At 40.9% G+C, this 25,993-nt stretch overlaps 1 protein-coding gene across 1 annotated transcript in view; it reads left to right on the plus strand.

Annotated features, from left to right (window-relative positions):
• Window positions 1-25,993, plus strand: part of TM4SF4 (transmembrane 4 L six family member 4) — a 34,373-nt gene that overhangs the window by 1,920 nt on the left and 6,460 nt on the right. Inside the window, exon 3 of the mRNA XM_053599674.1 lies at window positions 17,677-17,813. Within this exon, the coding sequence (XP_053455649.1) occupies window positions 17,677-17,813 (137 nt within the window). The remainder of the gene's footprint in view (window positions 1-17,676; window positions 17,814-25,993) is intronic.

Consider the following 25,993-nt stretch of genomic DNA (forward strand, 5'->3'; position numbering starts at 1 on the left):
AGCCTCAGGGGCCAAGACCGGGCTGACCCTTTCCCTTTACCACTGAGAGACCATGAGAGGTTGGACAAGTGATTTCCATTCTCTGATCCTGCATTGCCTCATCTGTAAGGAGGACTCCAGTCAGGAGAAAAGACAGTAACTTCCCCTTCCCAAAAGCACCCCAAATTCCTCGCCTACTCCACTGTCCTGTTCACTGTCCTGAGGCCCAGCATCCCTGCTGTCACCTGGATTCTGCCTCAGGCTTTTTGTTTCCTCTCTTGTTGGCTGTAGCCATCCATCTTTCAGTAGCTGAGCTAGAAAGACTAGGCATCAACACTCCAGGGTGACATGGTAAGAATGCTGGGTCACAGGCTGGGTCCCCCTCCTGCAACTGGCTGTTCTGCCTCACTTTGCTCTTCTGTAAATAAGGAAGTTGGACTAGATCTGAATTTTTCAAGTATGGAGCGAATTCTGGTGTTCCACAGATAGGCCCTATCTTCCAACAATGCACTCCTGCTGAATTCTCCTTCCGTCCTTTCAGTTCTATAAAGACAAAGATCTTATTTTGATGGAAATAAGTCTTTACTATTTCTAACACTTCATAATCTCCCTTTTTAAGGGAGAACACGATTCAGGCTCTAGGAATGCAAGCAACATTAACTAAAACTCAATAATATTGCGTTTATGTCTGCTAATGATTTTAGTTTTTCATTCACAATAGTGGTAAAAGTAATAGAGAGTTAACAAAGGAAAAACATGAAGAGTTCAGGTGTATTGATGGGGCAAAAATTGAAGCACGGTAGAACTGGAATTACTGGTCTGGATGTTGAGTAAGGCCAGCTCCTGTTCTCACCTTCCATGGTTCAATTGTCCATCTAAGACACTCATGAATTCCGATAATGAACTAAACATGCTTCCTTTAACTTCTTAAAGGGAAAGGGGCATCTATCCATTCTGAAACAGAATCATTTTAACATTTCTTTCTCGCCATTATTAATTTGTTTAATGAAAAAACATTTACTGAACACAGGTGAAGGGCTGAGGCCAGGACACTGCATTACAGTTTTCCATGTGGGTTCCAACATCATTCAAAGAAAATACATTAGGGCAGTGCCTGTGGCTCAAAGGAGTGGGGCGCCAGCCCCATATGCCGGAGATGGCAGTTCAAACCCAGCCCCGGCCAAAAACTGCAAAAAAAAAAAAAAAAAAAAAAAGAAAGAAAAGAAAAGAAAATACAGTAATACCACATGAGTCCCATATAAGCATTGGTAATTGTTATTTTAGCATTTTTAGCATTTTAAATCATCACTTATAAAAAGATATAAAAATACCAACAATTTATTGAATGCAATTATACAATATATGTATGATATTTTATATAACTAATTATTAAGGAAAGGAAGACATTTGTTACATATATATTTCCCCTTGAAATATAATCTCATCATGCCTTGTGAACTTTCCCCTTGAAATATAATCTCATTATACCCCTTTTGAGAGACAAATTGGAGAAGAGAGTTTCAGGAAAAAATTAGCAAGAAACTTGGATAAAAAGAAAGAAGAATCGTCTCTTAGAAATCTAGCATTCCTAACTTTGAATAGAAGGCTAAAGGCTGGGCAGTATAAAATCTTTGGTTTTAGGTTTATATATAACTACAGCGAGAAGTAAAATGCCATTTAAAGTATTGCACAAAACTTTGCTTTTTAAAATTAGATTTAAATGAAGTCTAAGATGAAGGCAGAAAGGTCACAGTTTTACAAGCACAGTTAAGTCAACAAGGTATGCATTATTTAATGTGCCTGATACAAGTTTTCTATTCCAGTTCCCACCCTCTGAGTAGGATCTGCCCTCAGCAAGAGTTGAGGATAACTCCTTCAAATGACCAACTGACCATCCAAATGACCAAGCAGCGTCCATCAAAGTGCCAGCTGTGCCAGACTGTAAATCAAGGCACCCAGCCAGCCACGGCAGCCTTGGACGAGGGTCGAACACGAGCAGTGCAGCCAGTAGGAGGATTTCTTGGTTTTCATATGTTTAATTTTTAATCAGCTGCCAATTTTTTGTTGGTTTTTTTTTTTTTATTTCTTTTTAAGAGACTAGAGTCTCACTATGTTGCCCTTAGTAGAGTGCCATGGTGTCACAGTTCACAGCAACCTCCAACTCCGGGCTTAGGCAATTCTCTTGCCTCAGCCTCCCGAGCTATTTTTTGTTGCAGTTTGGCCGGGGACAGGTCCGAACCTACCACTCTTGCCAACCTCGGTAGGTGCCCTACCCACTGAGCCACAGGCACCGCAGCTTCAGCTGCCAAAAAGATAGCACATAAAGTGTCTAGATGTCGGGCGACGCCTGTGGCTCAGTGAGTAGGGCGCCAGGCCCATACGCCGAGGGTGGCGGGTTCAAACCCAGCTCCGGCCAAACTGCAACAAAAAAATAGCCGGGCATTGTGGCAGGTGCCTGTAGTCCCAGCTGCTTGGGAGGCTGAGGCAAGAGAATCGCGTAAGCCCAAGAGTTAGAGGTTGCTGTGAGCCATGTGAAGTCATGGCACTCTACCCAAGGGCGGTACAGTGAGACTCTGTCTCTACAAAAAAAAAAAAGTGTCTAGATGTCTGACTTCTTTTTCAAAAAAAAAAAAAACTTAACCTAGCATCTCTGGGCCTGCATTTTGGCACAACAGCAGCCTGCACTGGGCCAGGCTGAGCTCTGTGGGGGCCACACTGGTCCCTCTGCTCACTTGGGTCCCTGCCCCACTCCTAAGCCCGTTGAGTTCATGTGCCCTGCTTCAGGCTCACATTTTCTTAATGTTTTGAGGCTTTGGATCACCAAGAAATAATCTTTCTTTTTTGTTTTTCTGAAGTGAGGTATTTCCATTTTGTCAGACAAGAAGAAAAAGCTATAGTATAATTCAGTAGGAATTGTAACATTGAAGATCTGAATTATTTTTCCAAATGCCCGTGACATTCCCCTCCAGGTATTTCAGGGCAATGGGCTTCTCTGGAGAATTGCTAAGGGAGCCCTGCTGGTTGAAAGGACAGTGAGGAAGACACAGCTGAGCTGTGGCTGCTGGGCTGAATCCTGGGGCCTCCCTACAGCTTCATTCTGTCCTTTGTTTTCTGGCCTCTTTCTCTCTTCTTTGCTGGGTATTTCTGGAATATTCCCCAGAAGCCAACTACTCCATTCTCTTCCCTTTCCTTGGTAGTAAACCCAGGAAGTAAGAGACAGGAGAAGCAGGATGCAGTGGCTACGGAGATAAAGTGAGACAATGAGCTGGAAAGCTGGGGTCACTTGACTCATAGTTTCATGGTGAGGCTGAGAAAATGGAAACAAGCTTAGCCTCAGGGATCTGCACTCCTAAATAAACTAGGTTAAACGAGCCAGGAAAAGTGAGCCCTGGGGCAGAAACAGGAGAGCAGGGCGACTTTCAGGGTGGGCTTTAAAAACCCAGACCTGGATTTGTTTTCAGGTCACAAACCCTTCCTCCCAAGCCTCTTGGCTGCTCACTTGTGACTGATCACATCTCCTTCCTTCTGATCCTTTTTCAAAAATGGATCTCTCTGGGTTCAAGAGGGACTGCTCATTAAACTTACCAATTCATTAATGTTAAGTATGTGCTTTAATAAGAGCCTCTTGGAGACTTTGGATTTGACTCAAAGGAGTGTCTTTAATGATGAGGTGAAAGGTTACACTAATGAGATATTTGGTGGCAGGCAGGTGCGTCAGCATCCTTAAAGCTATCAAGTAGATGATGACCAAGTAGATGATGACCCACCCCAACCACAGGCAAGGCCAGGTGACTGACCTTCTTGTTTTGAAGAACGATATTGGTCCCCTCCTAAATATTCTGTGCTATACAGTCAGCGCTTCTTCCCGTGCCCGGCTCACTGGTGCCCCCTAGGGGTGTCTGCTGAGTGCGCACTTCCGAGGACCACTCCGGATCTTCATGGTCCTGGAAGCCAAAAGCATCCCTAACTCTTCATTCCTCGGAATGACAGCCAGTTTGAGCAGAATCTAAGAAAGGCAGTTCTTTGGAAGGAATGGATTATCTTGAAAAAAGAAACTGAAGTATGCAATTATATTTCTCCACTAAGTATTTGCTATGCTTCAACATCCTCTGCTATCAAACGGATCATAGCAGTTGTTACGTCTCATAAGGATACTGCAAGGACTCAGGGAATATTTTTCAAGCATTCATGTGTTGGGGGGGGAGGGAATTACCAATTAAGTGCTTGGGTTATTGAGGACACATCAGTCCTTGGTAAATACTGTGGGAGGCATGAAGTAAATCGACACATAAGAGGAATTATAGGGGATTTCTGTACTTTACCAGACCCGGTCCCCACAATAACCCTTGAGTTAAGCATTAAACTCCTCTCATTTTATAAATGAGGAAACTGAGGCTCATGCAAGTTAAGTTCCTGATTGCCATTCCTCCTCCCCCCACTTCCCAGGCCTAGCCGAGGCAGAAAATGCAGAATATTAATGTTTCAGGAGAAAAAAAGACTTCAGGTAATCTCTATGCATGTCTGAGAATGTTTGTTGAGGAAGAATGTCCATGCCAACATAAGCACTTATGTGACCCAGGACACATGGGAGGTGGTGACAGAGCTGGGATGTGATGCCGCCTGTCTGCCTTGTAGAGGATGAGGTCTTCAAGGTGGCAAATAGTGAATGAAGGGGTATCTGATTACAGGCCTGTCTTATCTTCCCTTTTAAGGGAAGCACTCACAGCATACGCTACAAACATATTTGTTCTACAACGTGAACAGAATATGTGTGCAGAGCAGCCATGAGAGAATTTGTCTGTTTACCTTTTTCCTCCCAGAGTTATGGTCTTCATATTTGTGGGAAATAAAAGTGTGTGAGGATAGGCTAACAAAAATATTATAATATAATAATGACATTTATCAAGTGCTTGTTAATGTCAGGGGAAATTCTAGGTATCCTATCAGTGAAGTACTTGACATTATCTAGCAGCCTATGGATTATCTGATTTTCTAGAGTTGTGTACCTCGGGTTCCCCATTTACCTTTGATTACACTTTCTTACATATTATGAGCTTCGTGAGGCAGGTGCTTACTATTGAGCCTTATTTTACAAAAGCAAAAAGATTAACTTGCTAAGATCATGAACAAGGAATCAGGGCTCAGACTGAGATCCCTAGGCCTGTAACCATGCCTTTGACCACAACAGTAGCATCCTTCTTTGCTATTTATTCACTCAGGCTAAGTAGAGCACACCCATAGGACAAAAACTACAGAAGGCTCCCATCTCCAACTACAAAGTCTGCCAGTTCCTTTCCTCAGAGATCACTAGTATTTCCAATCACTACCTCCTTCCAGAGATACCTCAGGCCTTTTACCTATTTACTTTCAATAGCATCAGTTAAGGAGTGTCTATTTTCTACTGTATTCAGCTTGAGCTCAACAACTTTTATTTTAACATAAGAAATTTTTGTCATGAAACTCATGATAAATTGAAGTTATTACATCCTGGTTGTAAGATGGATCATATAGCTTGGCGCCTGTAGCTCAAGCAGCTAAAGGCACCAGCCACATACACCAGAGCTGGCAGGTTTGAATCCAGCCCAGGCCTGCCAAACAACAATGACAACTGCAATTAAAAATTAGCTGGGCATTGTGGTGGGCACCTGTAGTCCGAGCTACTTGGGAGGCTGAGGCAAGAGAATCGCTTAAGCCAGAAGTCGGAGGTTGCTGTGAGCTTGAGGCGCTGTCTCAGAAAAAAAGAAAAGATGGATCATATCTCTTTTTAAATTTTTTTATTTTTAATTATTATGGCTACATTATAGCTATATATCTCTATAGGGTACAGGTGATGTTCTGATAAGGGCATATAATATGAATTAGTCAAGGTAATTGGGATATCCACCTCAGGCATTTAAGATTTGTTTGTGTTAGGAACATTCAAATGCCACTCTTAGTTATTTTAAACTATACTGTAACTTACTGTCAATTATAGTCATTTTGCTGTGCTATCAAATATTGTTCATTCTAACTAACTATATTTTTGCACCCGTTAACCATTGTCACTTTATTCCCCCTTCCCATAACCCTTTGCAGCCTCTGAGAGTCATCAGTCTACTCTCTGTCTCCATGAGATCAATTGTTTTTAATATTCAGATCCTACGTTTGAGTGAGAACATGAGAGATTTGTCTTTGTATGCTTGGCTTATTTCACTTAACATAAATGTTCTCCAGTTCCATCCATATTGTTTCATACGGCAGGGTTTCATTCTTTGTATGGGTATGTAATGTTCCATTGTGTATGTGTACCACGGTTTCTGTACCCCTTCATCCACTGATGGACACTTAGGATGATTCTATACCTTCGTTATCGCCGCAGTAAGCATGGGAGCACAGATAACTCTTCAATATACTAATTCTCATCCTTTGTGTATATACCCAGAAGTGGGATTTCTGGGTCATATGATAGTTCTATTTTTATTTTTTTGAGGAAACTTTACACTATTTTCCATAGTGGTTGGGCTAATTTACATCCCTACCAATAGTGTACAAAGGTTCCCCTTTTTCCACCCTCTCCAGCGTTCATTACTGACTGGTTTTTTGATAAGAGCCGTTTTAATTGAGACAAGATGATGTTTCATTGTAGTTTTGATTTGCATTTGTCTGATAGCTAATGATGTTGAGCATTTTTTTATGTGCCTGTGGGCCATGTGTATGTCTTCTTTAGAAAAATGTCTATTTGGTTTCTTTGCCCATTTTTTAATTAGGTTATTTAATTTTTTTCTATTGAGTTGTTGGAGCTCCTCATACATTCAAGTTTTAATCCCTTGTCAGATGGGTAGTTTGTGAATATTTTCTCCCATTCTATGCGTTGTCTCTTCCCCTTGATAGTTTCCTTTGCTGTACAGAAGCTTTTTAGCTTGACGTGATCCCATTTGACCAATTTTGCTTTGATTGCCTGTAATTTGGGAGTATTAATCAAGAAGTCCTTGCCCAGACCAATATCCTTAAGTGTTTCTCCACATTTTCTTTTAGGAGTTTTATGGTTTTAGATCTTACACTTAAGTATGTAATTCATTTTTATTTGACTTTGGTATAAGGTGAGATATAAGGGTGTACCTTCTTTCTTCTGCATATGGACATCCAATTGTCCTAGAACTACTTATTGAAGAGACGTCTTTTCCTCACTGTGTGCTCTTGGCAACTTTGTCAAAGATAAGTTCACTATAGGTGTGTGGATTTATTTCTGGGATCTCAATGGTGTTTGTTCCACGGGTGTGTGTGTCTGTATTTATGCCAGTACTATGCTGTTCAGATTACTATAGCTCTGTAGTATAATTTGAAGTAAGGTAATGTGATTCCTACAGTTTTTCTCTTTTTACTTAGGATAGTTTTAGGGTTCATACAAATTTTAGGATTTTTTTCCCTTTCTATGAAGAATGTCATTGGGGTTTTGATGAAGACTATAGTGAGTCTATAGATTCCTTTGGGTAGTATAGATATTTTAACAATAATTCTTACAACCCCTGAGCAAGGAATATTTCACCATTTTTTTGTGTGTGTCATCTTCTTTCATCAATAGTTTGTAGTTTGCATTGTAGACACCTTTCACTTCTTTGGTTAAGATCATTCCTGGTTATTTTATTTTATTTGTAGCTATGGTAAATGAGATTACTTTCTTGGTATCTTTTTCAGGTTGTTTACTGTTGGCATCAATGCTATTGATCTTTGTATGTTAATTTTCTATCCTGCAACTTTACTAAATTAGGTTATCCTTTCTAATAATTTTATTATTTTTTTTTTTTGTAGAGTCCTTGGGTGTCTATACACGTAAGATCCTATCATCTAAAAACAAGGATAATTTGACTTCTTCCTTTCTGATTTGAATTCCCTTTACTTTTTTCTCTTGTCTTATTGCTCTACCTAGACCTTTCAGTACTACGTTGAATAACAGTGGTGAGAGTGGACATGCTTGTCTTATTCCAGATCTCAGAGGCAAGGTTTTCAGTTGTTCCCTGTTCAGTATGATATTATCTGTGGGTCTGTCATCTGTAGCTTTTATCATGTTAAGCTTGCTCTATAGTCAGTTTTTTAATCATTAATAGATGTTGAATTTTATTGAATGCTTTTTCAGCATCAATTGAAATGATCATAGACTTTTAGTCCTTCATTCTGTTGACATGATGTATCCCATTGATTGACTTGCACATGTTGGCTCATCATCCTTGCATCCCTGGGGTGAAACTTACTTGACCACAATGAATAATCTTTTTGCTGAATTCAGTTTGCTACTATTTTTTCAAGGGTTTTTGCATCTATGTTCATCAGAGATATTGGCCCATGAGTTTCTTCTTTTTGTTGTTGTCTCTGTCTGGGTTTGGTATCAGGGTGGTACAAGCCTTGTAGAATGAGTTTGGAGTTTTTTGTAATGGTTTCGGATTGGCATAAGTTCTTTGAATGCTTGGTGGAATTCAGCAGTGAAGCCATTGGGTCCCATGCTTTTTGTTTGTTGGGGGGTTTTGTTTTTGTTGTTGTTGCTGTTTTTTGGGACAGCATCTCACTATGTTGCCCTCAGTAGAATGCCATGGTGTCACAGCTCACAGCAACCTCAAACTCTTGGGCTTAAGTGATTCTCCTGCCTCAGCCTCCCGAGTAGCTGCGACTACAGGTGCCCACCACAACACCTGGCTATTTTCTGGTTGCAGTTGTCACTATTGTTTAGCAGGCCAGGATCAGGCTCAAATCCACCAGCCTCAGTGTATGTGGCCAGCACCCTACTCACTGAGCTACGAGTGCCAAGCTCCCATGCTTTTTTTTGGATGGAAAACGTTTTATTACTGCTTTCTATCTTGTTACTTGTTACTGGTTTATTCAAATTTTAGATTTCTTCTTGGTTCAATCTTGGTAGGTTGTACATGTCTAGGAATTTATCCATTTCTTCTAGGTTTTCCAATTTATTGAAATATAGTTGTTCATAGTAGTCTGTAATGATCCTTTGGATTTCTACAGTATCAGTTGTAATGTCTCCTTTTTCATATCTGATTTTATTTATTTGGGTCTTCTATCTTTTTTTCTGTAGTCTACCTAAAGGTTTGTCAATTATGTTTATATTTTCAAAAAAAACAACTTTTGTTTCATTAATCTTTTGTGGTTTTGTTGTTGTTGTTGTTGTTTCAATTTCATTTATTTCCACTGTGGTCTTTATTATTTCTTCTACTAATTTGGGGTTTGATTTATTTTTCTAGTTCTTTGCAATGCATCATTAGGTTTTTTATTTAAAGCTTTTCTACTTTTTTTGATGTAAGCTCTTATTGCTATAAACTTACCTCTTATTACTGCTCTTTTTGTACCCTAGAGGTTTTGATAGACTGTTTTCATTTTCATTTGTTTTGAGAAAATTTTTAATTTTCTTCTTAATCTCTTTATTGACCTACTGGTCAAGAGCCTCTTATTTGATTTCCATGTGTTATATTTCTATATTTTCTAATGTTCTTCTTGTTAATGATTTCTAGTTTTATTTAATTATGGTCAGAGAAATTATTTGATATGATTTCAATACTTTTGAATTTTTTAAAACCTGTTTTTTTCATCTATCCTTGAGGATGACACATGAGAAGGGAAGTGTATTCTGCCACTGTTGGATGAAATGTTTCATAAATATCTATTTAGTTTCATTTTGTCTAGCGTGCAGATTTAAGTCCAATGTTTCTTTGTTGATTTTCTGTCTGGATGCACTTTCCAATACTGAAAGTGTAGTGTTGAGATCTCCAATAATTATCGTATGGGTCTCTCTCTCTTTACCTCTGATAATATTCGTTTATTAACTGGGTGCTCTAGTGTTGGGTGCATATATATTTAGAAGTGTTATATTCTTTTGCTGAATTTACCCCTTCATTTTTAAATAATGACCTTCTTTCTCTTTCTTTGCAGTTGTTGTCTTGAAATCCATTTTAACTGATAAGAAGTATAGCTACCTCTGCTTTTTGGGGGTTTCCATTTGCATGGAATACTACATATCTTTTTCTATGTCTTTATTTTCAGTCTATGTGTGTCTTTATAGGTGAAGTATGTTTCTTGCAGGCAATACATAGTTGGGTCTTTTTATCCACTTAACTACACTGTGTCTTTTAATTGGAGAGTTTAGTCCATTCATATTCAATGTTACCATTGATAAGTAAAGAATTCTACTACTATGTTGTTATTTGATTTCTGATTTTTTTGTGATCTTCTCTTTCTTACTTACTTCCTGCCTTCCTTTGTTAAAAGTGATTTTTTTCTAGTAGTGTGTTTTAATTTTTGTTAATTTTTTTATTAAATCATAGCTGTATACATTAATGCCTTTATAGGGTACAATGTGCTGATTTTATATACATGTTTTAATTTCTTGCTTTTTATTTTTTGTGTACCTATTGTAGATTTTTGGATTTGAGGTCATCATGAGGCTTGCAAAAAATATTTTATAAATAATTATTTTAAACATTTAACAACTATACTTACAAATAAACAGGAAAAGAGAAATTTAACAGAAATTCTACTATTTAACTCCATTCTGCCAATCTGTTTTTAACTTTTTGTTATTTCCATCCATATCTTTTTATACTATGTACCTTTCAAAGTGTTGCTGTTAATATATTTTGTGTGTGTGTGTGTGTGTGTGTGTGTGTGATTTTTGGCCAGGGCTGGGTTTGAACCTGCCACCTCTGGCATATGGGACCGGCGCCCTACTCCTTGAGCCACAGGCGCCGCCCTGCTGTTAATATTTTTGATAGGTTTTCTTTTAGTCTTCCTACTTTAGATATAAGTGGTCTGTACACCTTAGTTACAGCAGTATTCTGTGTTTGTGCACTTACTGCTACCAGTGAGTTGTACACTTTCAGATGATTTCTTATTATTCATTAAAGTCATTTTCGTTCAGATTGAAAAGCCCCTTTTAGCATTTCTTATGGGACAGGCTTGGAGTTGATGAAATCCCTCAGATTTTATTTGTCTGGGAAAGTCTTTCTTTCTCCTTCATATTTGAAGGATATTTTTGCAGGATATAATATTCTAGAGCTAAGGTTTTTTTCCTTCAGCACTTTAAATACGTCATGCCACTCTCTCCTGATCTGTAAGGTTTCCACTGAGAAGTCTGCTGCCAGATATATTGGAGCTCTTTTATATTTTTTATAATTTTTTTTCCTTTTTCTTAATTCCCTTAAGACTTTTTCTTTATCCAGGACCTTTGAGAGCTTGATTATTAAATGCCTTAAGGTAGTCTTGTTTGAGTTAAATCTACTTGGTTTTCTATGACCCTCTTGTAGCTCAATATTGATATCTTTCTCTAGCTTTGGAAAGTTCACAGTTATTATTTCTTCTTTTCCCCTCTGTTATTACTTCTTTGAATAAATTTCCTACCCCAATCTCTCTATCTCCTGTTTAAGGCAAACAACTCTTAGATTTGCTCTTTTGAGGCTATTTTCTAGGTCTTCTAGGCATGCATCGTTCTTGTTTATTTAGTTCTCTTTTTTACTTCTGATTGTATTTTCAAATAGTCTGTCTTCAGGTTCACTAATTCTTTCTTCTGCTTGGTCCATTCTGCTGTTTTGAGACATGTGTTTCTCCCTTTGTCATTTGAATTCTTAAGCTCTAGAATTTCTGCTTGTTTTTCGTTTTATTATTTCAATCTCTCTGTTGAATTTCTTTGATAGGCTTCTGAATTCTTTCTTTGTGTTGTCTTGAAGTTCACTGAGCTTCTTCAGGACAGCTATTTGGAATTCTTTGTCTGAAAAGTCATCTATCTCCATCACTGCAGGATTGGTCACTGGTATCTTATTTAGTTTGTTTGGTGAGGTCATATGTTCCTGGATATTCTTGATGCTTTGAATGTTTGTCTATGTCTGGGCATTGAAGAGTTAGGTATTTATTTTAATCTTTACAGTCTGTATTTGTTTAAACCTGTCCTTCTTGAGAAAGCTTTCAAGATATTAAAACGGAATTGAGTGTTGTGACCTGAGTCTTTGACCACTGCAGCCATATCAGTACCGGGGGTGCCCCAAATCCAGTAATGCTATGACTCTTGCATACTCCTAGTTGTACTGCCTTGGTGGACTTGGGAAAATTCCCCAGATTACCAGGCAAAATCTCTCACTCACTTCCCTTACTCTTTGTGCTGGGCTGCTGGAGTCGGAGGAGGAATATTATAGGTACTCCCTTGTGGCCACTAACACCTGAAGCCATCCCAGACTCATCCACAGAGGTTGCCTGGCTACGTCTGATATTTATTTAAAGCCCAAGGACACTTTATTCAGCAAGTGGTGAATCCTGCCAGGACTGGGTCCTTCCCTTCAGGACAATATTTTTCCTTCTGGCTCCACTGAGTTCAGAAATACCATCCAGGAACCAAGGTCTGGACTCAGGGGCTTCAGGAGTCTGCTTAGCACTTTTACTGTGGCTGAGTTGGTGCCCAAGTTGCACAACAAAGTCATCTGAACTCTTCTCTTTCCTTTCCTCAAGTAGAATAAGGCTGTCCCTGAACCAGGGTGCCTACAGGTGGGGAAAGGGTGACACAAGCACTGACTTGCTTGTGTTTCACTGGGTCATATGCATCCCATGTCTACCAGGTCTGAGTTAGCATAGCTTCAAAAATTACCCTAGACTGCAGCCTTTGTGGCCTGACCACCTTATAATTTACTCTTGGCTCCAGGAAACTTTTGTCAGCCATGGTGGGGTTAGCTGAAACTCAGGTTTCATGGCAGAGGTTTTCTTTCTGGCTGAGCTGGTCTAAATGCTCCTTCTGTGGACACTGGCAAAATCCTGCACTGTGTCATGTTCCCCTGTACCAAAGCACCCCTGCGTTTCAATGCAAGCCCCACAATTACCCCATTCTCCTTCCCTAAGGCACACAGACTGTCTCTTTACTGGGTGTGCTGCTGGAGTACTGCTGGGGAATGGGGGATGGGGTGGCATAGGTGATGCAAGATGGTTATCCTTTCTGGCCTCTTCAGTACCTCTTTTCTTAATGCAATGTTAAAATCAAGTAGTCTGATCACTCAGCTGATTTTTGGTTCTTCTGAAAGTGCTGGCATGTGTGGGTAGTTGTTAAATTTAGTGTTGTGCAGAGGGATGATGGCTGGAGGCTTCTATTCAGCCATCTTCCTCTACCCCCCTCACGTGGCTCATATCTCTGAGCAATTTTTAAAGACTTTCCAATGTGAAATAACTTAAAGCAATATGTTGTAAAGTGTACGTTGCTGTGTGTATTCTGGAAAAGTTCTGAAAAATCACTTTTTAAAAAAAAATTTACTTTCAAATTCAAAAACAGAACTTAACATTTGAAATCAAAATCCAAGTCAAATTCTGTTTAGATATGTCTTATAGGGGGGTGCCTGTGGCTCAAGGAGTAGGGCACCAGCCCCATATACCAGGGGTGGCGGGTTTGAATCCGGCCTTGGCCAAAAACTGCAAAAAAAAAAAAAAAAGATATGTCTGATGAAGACATAGAACATCATAGTTTCAATTGAGAGTCATTGTTCTTCTCCCCGTCACCTCTGCTTCTCTCCTGAGAGTAAGTCTAATCATAAATTCAATGAACACCATATTCAAACATTTTCATTATTCTTACTTCCAAAAATAAACTTTCAGCCGTTCTAGATTATGCTGTTCAACACAGTAGCCACTACCACATGTGCCTATCAAGTACATGAAATGTGGCCAGTCTAAATTGAGACATGCCACAAGTGCAAAATACACACCAGATTTTGAAGAATACAAAAGAAATTTGTAAAATATCTCAGTAATGTTTTATGTTGATTACATGTTGAAATGATAGCTTTTTAGATATGTTGAGTTGAGCAAAGCATATAGTTAAAATTAATCTCACCTTTTTTATTTTACTTTTTAATGGTGATTACTAGAAAATTTTAAATTGCATATGTGGCTTGCAGTGCTGGTCTAGAGATGCTTACAATGGTGACTCTTTGGTGCAGGAAAAAAATGAGCTCCTCATTTATATTTTATGTTAACCCAACTTTTCATTTACTTAGACTTGCCTAAAATGAAAAATGTCTGCGTCTGTACTCATTTTTTGTGTGTCTAAACTTGTGTCTGCCAAAAGCATTCCAGAAGTCGTATCTAAAATCCTTTACTGAGTTTACACAGCAGGGATAGCTCAAGTCAAATTTCTCCTCTCACAACCGGAGAGTGGGTATGGAAACCCTGCATTATTTTAGCCAAAGGCACCTTTTCTTTCTTTCTACCTCTCTCCCTTCCTCCCTCTCTCCTTTCTCTCCTTCCTCCCTCCCTCCCTTCCTTCCTTTCTTCCTTCCTCCTTTCCTTCCTTTTTCCTTTCTTCCAAGACAGAGTCTCACTCTGTTGCCCCAGGCTAGAGTGCTCTGGCCTCCCAGCTCACAGCAACCTCCAACCTCTTGGCTCAAGCAATTCCCTTGCTTCAGCCTCCCAGTAGCTGGGACTACAGGCGGCCACCACAAAGCCTGGCTAGTTTTTCTGTTTTTAATAGAGACAGGGTTGCTCTTGCTTAGGTTGATCTCGGACTCCTGAGCTCAAGGGATCCTCCTGCCTCAACCTCCCAGAGTGCTAGAATTACAGGCATGAGCCACCAGCCAGACCTTTTAGAACCACTACCTCCTTTTGTCAGTATAGCATAGGGATAATGAGAGGGCTAGAAACCAGAGCTCCTTCCAAACTTGAGAAAGTCACAAATTAAGAGCTTGGGGTGGGCGGCGCCTGTGGCTCAGCGGGTAGGGCACCGGTCCCATATGCCGGAGGTGGCGGGTTCAAACCCAGCCCCGGCCAAAAAAAAAAAAAAAAAGGAAGCAAAAAAAAAAAAAAAAAAAAGAGCTTGGGGTTTGGGAAGCAAGTGGATTGATCCTAGTATTATCACATTAGTATTTGTTTGACTTAGAGCAATGTTCTTAATTTTTAGTAGTTTCCTCTTCAGAAAATATAGAAAATAATACCCTCACAGGTTTGTTGAGAGGAGTAAATAAGAAAATGCACAGAAGATTGTCATTAAATGGAGCTATTTTTTTATTAGTTAGAAAATGAGATGATTGTACTAGATGGGTTTTTGAGGTCTTCTCTATTATTAAAATATAATTTTAAGACTATTTAACTATTTAGTAGAAATTCTACATGTGAAGACTTTAAGCCAGTTTCAAGATGTATGGGACCCCCTCATTCATAGAATTTATTTTTCTCTACAACAACACAGGCTATCATGAAGACAACTCAACCTACCAATATGTGAACAAATGTTTCCAGGCCAGGCAGGGTGGTTCATGCCTGTAATGCTAGCACTTTGGGAGGACAAAGTGGGAAGATTGCGAAAGGCCATGACTTCTAGACCAACTTAGACAACATAGCAAGACTCTGTTTCCACAAAAAAATAGAAATATTAGCCAAACAAGATGAAGCATGCCTATGGTACCAGCTACTCAGCTTATTCATTTCAGGAGGCTGAAACAGGAGGATTTCCTGAGCCCAGGAGTTTGAGATTGCAGTGAGCTATGGTGATGCCACTGCACTCCACCTTGGGTGACACAGCAATACCCTGTCTCAAACAGACAGACCATATTAATGTTCCCAGGGTTGTAAACACTAAGTGTGCTCATTTTTGGAGGCTCTTTAAAAAGGAATTGTGGGGTCAGCCTTTTTAGAATACTTGATAAATTTATGTTAAGAAAAAATTTCTAACAAATCTATAATCTAACATGAATTGGGCTGTTTCTGACTGTCTTCTCAATGCATTACTAAGATTAAATTATTTGAGAAAATACTCTATTTTCTGGTAGATGAAATAAAAACTCAACTCTAAGACAATCACCTCACTTCTGAAGAATAATTTGAGAGCTAATAATTCTTTTATATTTCAGTATACATAGTAAATTCCCTTCTCAGAAGTTCACACACATCAGCACATCATGACTACTGTGTTCTTAGAAGCACATCAGGAATGAAGCCTATTCGCACAATCATTCCACTGCACATTCTTTGGAAAAAAAGATTACCTGTTCTAACACAAGAAACTGACTGAAATTTTCATTTACTTCTGACCTAGGTTAAATTCACGAGTGTTTTTCTGGTGGTAAGAGTGAATTTAAGATACACTAAAGACATTCAAAAAATAGGGGAAAATCTAAAAAGCGACTAATATGAAACCTTATATGTTGAAAACGTCCAACAAGTCACTATCCAGTGCCTTTGATAAGATAGAAAGAAGGGAAGTCATCAGACTGTGGTAGGCCTGGGACAATCTCCCAGCTACGAAGCATCATCATATAACTCATTGTCCATGGCTCAAAGGAGCTTGTGCTCTGTTTGGGGGAGCCAGCCACAGAAAGCTATGCATCTATGTGTTAAAGCCACTGTGCTGTGATAGAAGCACATACGATCCAGACAACAGGGTGGGAGATAGGAAGTACAGAACTGTCAGTTTTGCAAGAGTGTCAGACAAGCCTTCATAAAGCACTTGAAGCTAGAGCTCAGTATTAAAAGGTTGCTTCAAAAATACATTTATATATGATATGAAAATGAATACCAGCTGAAATAAAACTCTCTTATTAAATATATTACAATCACTCAGGCAAATCAGGTCCTTTCCACTCCTACACTCCACTCCACCCCAGATATGTATATATTGTGATAATATTGTTAATAAAACACAAAAGCAGAAAAGAAAAGTAGCTGACAGTTAAGTTATTGTGTCTAATTTTCACCACAGACCTTTAAGGGAGCCTATGTGATACCCATTTTATAGATGAGAAAACTAAGACTGAGGACACATACATTATGTAGAGTCATGGTAAGATGAGGTTTGACCCTGGGTCTGCTGACTTTGAAACCCCTGTGTTTTTTTTTAATCAAAGTAATAGAGGTGATTATTTTCCACCTCCACTTCCAAAATTATAAATTTTTCCATACTCATGTCTAATTATTGTTTAGAATGTATATTGCAAAAGTTCTTAACATCTCTGGGCCCAAGTTTTTAGCTTAAGCAAGACTTAAGACTTTAAGCAAGAGTCAGCCTGGATGGGCTCCAGGATTCTTAAGCCTTTCACACTCTATAATTATTTTTCAAATTTATAATTGAAAAAAGATACTAGTTTAATCATTTGCTAATTAATCTCACCATGTAAAGATATTTAGAACTGAAATTGTTGGGATTGTTTATGCAAAAGAAGAGAAAAGGCTCAAAGGGCAGAAGTGCAGAGAGGTGTCAAAGTGACCTTCAGATATTTTAAAGGCTGTTGACAACATAGAACAGAGGTTGGACTTAATCTTTTTGGTCTCAAGGAATGGAACGAGGATCAATGAGCAGACATTCTAGACTTCTGCTTTCTCATAAACAAAACCGCCGGCCACATGAGACCCCGCAGGGATAGCTTCACCAGAATAACTGGACCAGAAACTTTTAAGATTATTACCAATAATGTAATAATTGATTGGATTATAGACAGGCCTTACATGTTAGCCCTGTGAAGGATATTTTAAGCACCTTAGTCATCAATGAGTAAGTGAAAAAGATAAGGAAATGGGGGTGCAAAAGGGAACATGAAACTGGAAAATTTATTATAGAAGACCCCATGGCCCCATCTACTATAGACCCTGCCTCCTAACCCGGAACTTCCCTGCAGTCTCCATGTTCATGGAGCTGGGTAGGTTTGCTGAGTGCCGCCTCTGCACCACCTGGGGAACTTGGCTGTCTCTCCCCTTCTCTTTCAGATGTTCACCTCCACTATATTTGCCGTGATCGGATTCTTGGGTGCTGGATACTCCTTTGTCATCTCAGCCGTGTCAATCAACAGGGGTCCTAAATGTCTCATGGTCAACAGCACATGGGGATACCCCTTCCACGATGGGTAAGGCTTTTTTTTTTTTTTTTAAGCAATTCTCTTGCCTCAGCCTCCCGAGTAGCTGGGACTACAGGCCCCCGCCACAACGCCCGGCTATTTTTTTTTTTTTTTTTTGGTTGCAGTTTGGCCAGGGCCGGGTTTGAACCTGCCACCCTTGGTATATGGGGCCGGCGCCTTACCGACTGAGCCACAGGCGCGGCACTCACGATGGGTAAGGCTATCCCCTTGCAGTGCTTGTGTGTCACCATCAGGGTGTGGGCAGGTAAACCACCCAACAGGAGACGCTGCAAATTGTCATGTCATCTTCCTTACATGGGTCTCAGGCTTGTCACTCCCCTGAGGCAGAGCTGGAGCTGTGGAGTGGAGCAGGGTTGCACAGGACCTCACCTACAATTGCTCTTCTGACAGACACCAGAGAAAACAATGGGAAAAGGACGCCCCAGTTGGCCTAAGAGAAGGAGATTTGTGGTGTCACCACTCACATGTAAATCTTTATTAAAGGCAATAGTGATATTGCCTTTAATTGATAAACAGAACAGTGGTTTCGTTACAAATCTTATAATAGAAAACAAGAATGGTTACTCACTAACTGGGCTCATAGGCTTTGATTAACACCTTGAATTGCCTATATATAAACAATCTTTTAAGGTGCAAATTTACAGAAAATGACATTGAAAACATTCAGGGTTCTTCGTGTTAATGTTAATGAACTCGTTAAAATAACATTTCATATTTTCGTGGTACTTTGTAGATCATAAAGAACTATTTTCCCCCCATGAATTTATAATTTCCTCTCCTTAGCATCCCCAAGAGGTAGTTACTCTCTGCCAATGCAGGCTTAATATGTTTAATTTGCTCAAAGTCACACACAGCTGAAGGCAGAGGCCGGGCTTGAAATCAGCTGTTCTGACTTCGAACCTTCCCCTTCCCTCCTGCACAGCCTCCTGCCTTGCACAGGACCTCATTGCTAGTACAATAGCCAGGAGCCACTTAAACTCATTCAAATGGAATAAAGTTAAAAATTCAAATTCCTGGCTTGGTGCCTGTGGCTCAAGCAGCTAAGGGGCCAGCCACATACACCTGCTGGTGGGTTCGAATCCAGCCCAGGCCCACCAAAGAACAATGATGGCTGCAACCAAAAAATAGCTGGGCATTGTGGCAGGTGTCTGTAGTCCCACCTACTTGGGAGGCTGAGGCAGGAGAATCGTTTGAGCCCAGGAGTTAGAGGTTGCTGTGAGCTGTGATGCCACAGCACTCTACCCAGGGTGACAGCTTGAGGCTCTGTCTCAAAAAAAAAAAAAATTCAAATTCCTCAGTCACACTAGTCATATTTCAAGTAGTCAGTGAGCCATGTTAGGGCTTATAGCCACTGTATTAAATCGTGCAGTTATAGAACATTTCTACCCTCGTGAACATGTCTGTTCAACAATGACTTGGAAGACTACTATTCCGCTCACTCTCTGACCCTCTGCCTAGTGCCGTGACTGACACATCCTCAGGAATCAGGAAATATGATTGTTAGGTCTTCCTGCACGGGAAGGCTGGGTCCATACCCCTCAAATCTGTAGAATACCAATACGTTAACTGGAATCCCTATGTACTAATTTACCATGAGATTCTAAAGACCCTCAAGAACCAGCTTCATGCTGGGGAGGGAGAGCAACCTGGTTTTGTTGTGATGTGGGTCTCGATTTGTTCAGAGGCATCTCATGAAATATCCCCACCTTGTACTCAGAATTAAGCAGTAGGGAGATCCGCCATCCTCACCGCACATGCCTCAGTTTGGTGTGTAAGGCCTTCTTTGGGGTATCTTCTTTGGTAGGCCTTCTTTGGAGTGCATCTTGTTCCACTCTCTTGGCCACCTGCCAGACTTTCCACAGCATTCCACTGTCTCCTGGCACCCCGTTTCCCATCTTCTGAGACAAAAGCTCACATTCCTTTTTAATCTCATCTCCCACTGCAAACCCCCCTCTGCCTGCAAAAGCTCATCTCGATTGAGCTTCAATCTTGGTTTGTGTTTTCCAATTAACAAAGTGCTGCCACCCACCATATTTCATTTGATTCTTGCAAAAACAGTTGTACGATTCTTAACACTCCCTCAGACGTAAGAGAGCCAGACAGGACAAGTGACTTGCCCAAAGGAGAATAGTTTCCTAATGACTGAAGCCCGAATCCAAGTTGTCTGACTCTGAGTCACAGTGGTCATGGCCTGGCCACTGTGGGATTCTAGAACAATGATGCTGGAGATGTGGAGGGTGACTGGCAGGGCTCAGTAACTGAAGAGAGAGAAAAGAGGAAGGTTGGAGCCATAATCCAGGAAAGATAAGAAGCATCTCCAAGGTAGTGGAATTGGGACTCTCTGAAAGAGACAAATTCTAGAGACTGTCTAAGATGGGATCATGGGGATCAGGTGTGAGAAGAAAAGAGGAAGGTGGACTCTGAGATTTCCAACACGAGATACAAAACCCAGGGCTCTTCAAGGCTGTAGGATTTAGCACAGTTTTCCCCAGAAATGTATTTTGGGATAATATCAAAGAAGCAAAGGCAGGTCACTTTTTCTGTCATGAGACCCACATTAAAGAAGCATCCTAGAAGGAAAAAGAAAGCTGGGGTATTTTGAGATACGTCCTCTCGGCTTGCTTTGAGGTAGGACCTCCTCCCACCCAAGGTCTTCCTTTCTGAGACAATTGGCCACCATGACCCTGAGCTGCTGAGAGGGAAGTAGCTGGCACAGGCCGTGGGGACAGCCAAGGGAGGGAAGGCCGGAGGAAGAGCCAAGGACGTTCAGCAGTGGGAGAGGAAGCTGCCAAGCCTGGCCACCCCCCCCCCCCGCCCTGCCCGGGTCAGGCTGCAACCCTCCCTGTTTCCTGGGAAAGAGTTGAGTACAAGGAGAGGGCTCTCAAAACAGCAACTCAGACCCCCAGATGCTGAACTGAACATAATTAAATATTCCGTGTAGACTTCCGAGCTTTAAGACTTATAAAGCTTGCTGATCAGCAGGGATCCCCAGAGCTGCTTGTGCACATGTTCCCAAGAGGTAAAGACCATGTGGATGGGATGCCGTTCAATTGCACCACATGGTCTCAGCTCTTATGGAGCAGAAACAAATCACAAATGTTAAGAACTGGCTTTGCCTTTGGCTAACTTAGGGTCCAGTCACACCTTTGCCACCCACTTGGGTAAAGCCTTCATCTCTCAGGCTCCTCCTCTGTGAAAGGTGACTAATAGCCTCATCTTCCCCCAGGTTTAGGTGAGAATAACCCACTATGATATACGTGCGGCACTCAGAACAATTCCCCCCTCACACTATTTGATAAACATTCAACCTTATTTTCATTTTATGGCCTGTAGCTAATTATTATGAACCAAATTCATTATTATGCATTAGAACTTTCTAAAATGTCATGCTTTTCTAATAATAATTTGTGACTTAATTTCAATCCTTTCAACCAGGCACAAATGAGATCAAAGAAAATAATCTCTTTATTGTCATATAGATCAACCTCGATTGACATACTTTTGTAGCTGTACTATGTAAATCAAATTTTATAAATAAATCGTAGTTCAAATATGCTAAGGGAGTAGAACTACTCTGATGGAGAGTGTTTATGAAAAGGGGTAAGAGCACAGGCTTTGGAGTCAGACAGACCTAAGATCAAATCCAGGCACTTCCATGTTCCAGGCTTAACTTCTTGATCTGTGAAATGGGTATATGCTCATTCATTCAGTGAATGTTTACTGTGTGCAAGTAAAGTAACACCTCTTTGTAGCATTAGGGAAGGTGACGTGAAGCTACTAGACCAGTGCCTGACACACCATCAGGGTGACAGGGCTGCTATTGATGGAACAATTCTGCTGCTGGAACTGGGGATAGAGATGGGGTCCTAGAGGCTCTGTACCAGAGGGAAACCAGACTTCTAGGAAGCACAGGAGGGTATTAAACCCAAACGTAGGGCCAGAGGAGTACCTTGGAGCTTCTTTTGCAGTACGGGGCATCTGAATTAGCCACAAAAAGTGGGCCAGACAAAGCATTTGGGCTTCCCCTGCTCCCTTCTCAGCTGCCTTTGCTGCTGGACAGAAGGCTGTGAGATCCAGGCCTTTCTACCCCCTTTGGTGATGGGATTAGCCCAAGTCAGATAGAAATGGCCTTCATAATAATTGGACACTTTAAAACAATCAGTTAAGTGGGTGTAAACTGCCTCTGCTCTCCCTACCTCATAGAATATGGAAACATGGCTAGCTACCAGGTCCATGAAAAACGTAGGTCCCCTCTCACCCGGACAGGTTGGAAGCTGGAGAGTTGGACACAACAATCAGACTTATGTGCATGCAGCCTTCCTTTGCCAGGATCCCTGAGACTGGCAGAACCTGAGAGTTAGAGAGATAAAAGAAAGGCCCGATTGAGGTTGTTGTGAGCTGTGACTCCACGGCAATCTATCAAGTGCAACATAGTGAGACTCTGTCAAAAAACAAAAATCCTGAGCACAGCTATCTGTGGTGGTTTGTGAGGGGTGAGGCTGTGGCAGGAATGGGACAGAGAGGATTTGTCCAACCACCCAAATTCAACCCTCGCTACCAAGTCTCCCCCAATAAGTGTTTCAACAATCTCACCACCAGGAGGAACTGTCGTCCCACCGCCATACGAACTCTCAGGAAGAGGGCTGAACTCGAGATTGACAAGTACTTCACCTTGGGATCTTTCCCTTATAAACTGTGTCTGGGAAATGCTGCATTGTTGTAACCTCTTCTAATCAAGTTTTAAAATCGTGAAGACTGAAAGAACTACATGGGAAAATGCATAACAGAGAGATGTGTTCGATGTACAAGAATTAAAAATGTTTTAATTTTTTTCTTAGTGGGACAGGTTTGCCACAAGAACAGTTACCATGAAAATCAACCTTAAATCAAAGGCAGAATGGGAAAGGAAAAGGCTCGTATCAACGTCACTGTCACTGGACATGTAGATTCTGGCAAGGTCACCACTGCTGGCCATCTAATCTACACATGTGGTAGGATCAACAAAATAGCCACTGAAAACTTTGAGAGGGAGGCTGCTGGGATGGGAAAGGGCTCCTTCCGGGATGCCTGGGTGTTGGATCAACTGAACATGAGCGTGGCCTCACCATTGACCTCTCCCTGTGATAGCTGGAGGCCAGACAGTATCACAAAACCATTGGTGATGCCCAGGACACAGGGACTGCATCCAAAACACGATTACAGGCACATCTCAGGCTGACCGTGTTGTCCTGATTGCTCTTGGTGAATTTGACGCTGGCATCTCCAAGGATGGGCAGACCTGTGTGTGTGCCTTTCTGGCTTACACACCGTGTAGGGAAAAACTAACTGTTGGTGTTAACAAAACAGATTCCTCTGAGCCACCCTATTGTCAGAAGAGATATAAGAAATCATTAAGGGAGCCGGCACCTTACATTAAGAAAATTGGCTACAGCCCTGACTCTGTTACATTGGTTGGTATGGTGGTAACATACTAGAGCCAAGTGCTAATAAGCCTTGGCTCAGGGATGGAAAATCACCTGAACAGATGGCAATGTCAGTGGAATCACAGTGCTTGAAGCTCTGGATTGCCTCCTACTACCAACTCCTCCAACTGACGAGCCCTCCTGTCAGCCCTCCCGATGTCTACAATATTGGTGGTATTGGTACTCTCCCTGTGGGCCCCGGTGGAGACTGGCCTTCTCAAACCCAGCACAGAGCCACCTTCATTCCAGTCCAAGTTACAAATGAAGTCAAGTCTGTTGAAATGCACTATGAAGCTTTGTGTGAAGCTCTTCCTGGTCCCCGTCTGGGCTTCAGTGTCAAGACTGTGTTATCTGTCAAAGGTATTTGTTATGACAGTATTACTGGTGACAGCAAAAATGGCCTGCCAATGGAAACAGCTGTCCTCACTATTCAGGTGATTGTCCTGAGCCATCCAGGCCAAATTAGTGCTTGTTATGCCCCTGTACTGGACTGTCGCACAGCAAGTTTGCAGAGCCACAGGAAAAGATTGTTGTTCAGGTAAAAAGCGAGAAGATGGCCCGAAGTTCTTAAAATGTGGTGACGCTGCCAATGTTGATATGGTTCCTGGCAAGCACACGTGTGTTGAGAGCTCCTGGGAGTATCCTCCTCTGAGCCATCTTTCAGTTCGTAATACGAGGCAATCGTGGAAAGTGTCATCAAAGCATTGCATGAGAAGGCTGCCAGAGCTGGCAAGGCCACCGATTCTTTCCAGAAAACTTGGAAGGTGGAATGAATGCTGCCCCTAACACCTGCCACCCCAGTCTTAATCAGTGGGAGAAGAGTCTCTTTTCTCAATTGGCCATTCAAGTTTAACAGTAAAAGACTGGACAATGAATCAGAAAGCCTTCAGGAAGAAAGGAGACTCCCTTGTGGACAATGTGAGCTTTATTCATGGGGGAAGTTTTAAGTTACTAGGTTTTAAGAACAGTATTTTTTAATAGAAAGAACTTGACCAAAAATCTGTGGCAGAACTTTGAGACCCATTAAAACAAAATTTTATGAGGAAAAAAATGTACTGAAAAATAAAAACAGTCTTATGCAACTATACATAAGGTGTATTATCTCAGGGAATTGTCACAATTGTAGACGCCCATTTTATAGACGAAGAACCTAATGTAAGCGGGGGTGGTAACTTGTATGAAGACTACGTCACTGATAAGAGGAGAGCTGAGGTTCAAACCCAGGTTCATCTGAATCCAAAATACCAGGCTCTTTCTTTTGGACCAGATTTCTTAGATTAAGTAAAATAATGACAATGCTAACATTTACTGAGTGCTTGCTGTATGCTAGGCACTTTAATCATATTAATTCACAATGATCCTGTGATGTGGTAGGTAATGTTACTCCCAGTTTACAGATAAGTACACAAGTCACACAGCTAAGAAGCTGCTCGCATCTGTGCTCTTGTAGAAAGATGAATCAATGCCACACACACTTTTTGTTGTTGTTGTTGTTGTTAATCAGGTCCAGGCAAGATTCAAACCCGCTGCCCCTGGTGTGGTGGGCCAGCACACTAACCACTGAGCAATGGCATGCAGCTTACTGTTTTATTTTTATTTATTTATTTATTTTTTATTGTTGGGGAATCATTGAGGGTACAAAGAGCCAGGCTGAATAGTATATTGCAGTTCAATTTATAATTGCCAAATTGTGGAAACAGCCTAATGCCCACCAATCCAGGAATGGATTAATAATCTGTGGTATATGTATACTATGGAATACTATTCAGCTACTGTTTTATTCTTAAATCAAGAGCAAAATGCTCCTTGCTTCCTTTATCATGAAGGCCATCACGAGGACCCCAAAGCAGTAAGATGAATGTTAATTCAGTAACCAGATGGAAAGATTCCCATCAAGGCTCTGAAAGGATGGAGGAAGCATAACGGAAAAGAGACCAGTTTGAGGCTTTAAGAATGTGTTAAGAGGGCAGTGCCCACATACATCCAGGCTGGCAGGTTCGAACCCAGCCCCGGCCTGCTAAAATAGCAGTGGCGACTGCAACAAAAAATATCTGGGCTCCTGTTGTGGCAGGAGCCTGTAGTCCCAGCTACTTGGGAGGCTGGGCCAAGAGAATCACTTAAGCCCAAGAGTTAGAGGTTGCTGTGAGCTGTGACAGCACAGCACTCTACTGAGGCTGATGTAGTGATACTTTGTCTCAAAAAAAAAAGAATGTGATAAGAAGTTTATAATAACCCAGAAGATTTACCCTCTTTACTCTCATTTTTGTCTCAAAGATAGCAGACCTCACATGTCTCTTCAAAGCATAAAGCCCTTCATATTGTGCTGAACTCTCTTTATATGTCAGAAAATATAACTATGTTACAGTTTCTCCTAATTTAAAGTTCATATAAAATATTAAGGCATATTTTTGAAAAAAATTTAATTACATATTTTATGTGTGAAATTCTTGCATGTTAACAAAAATATAGTAGAATCAAATTCACAGTTTTGTTAAAATTAGGCCTTAAAAAAATCAGGCTCTTCCCTGTAGCTGTATAACACAACTGTACTCCACAAGGTTTCATGTAGACTTAACCGATAATTTGTCAAAAGTTGAAACCATCTCTAATGACGGCCAGGCAAGGTGGTGCATACCTGTAATTCTAGCACGCTGGGAGGTTGAAGCGGGTAGATTGCTTGAGTTCAAGTGTTCGACACCAGCCTGA

This window comes from Nycticebus coucang, chromosome 8 (genome assembly GCF_027406575.1).
Source record: "Nycticebus coucang isolate mNycCou1 chromosome 8, mNycCou1.pri, whole genome shotgun sequence".
Lineage (NCBI taxonomy): Eukaryota > Metazoa > Chordata > Mammalia > Primates > Lorisidae > Nycticebus > Nycticebus coucang.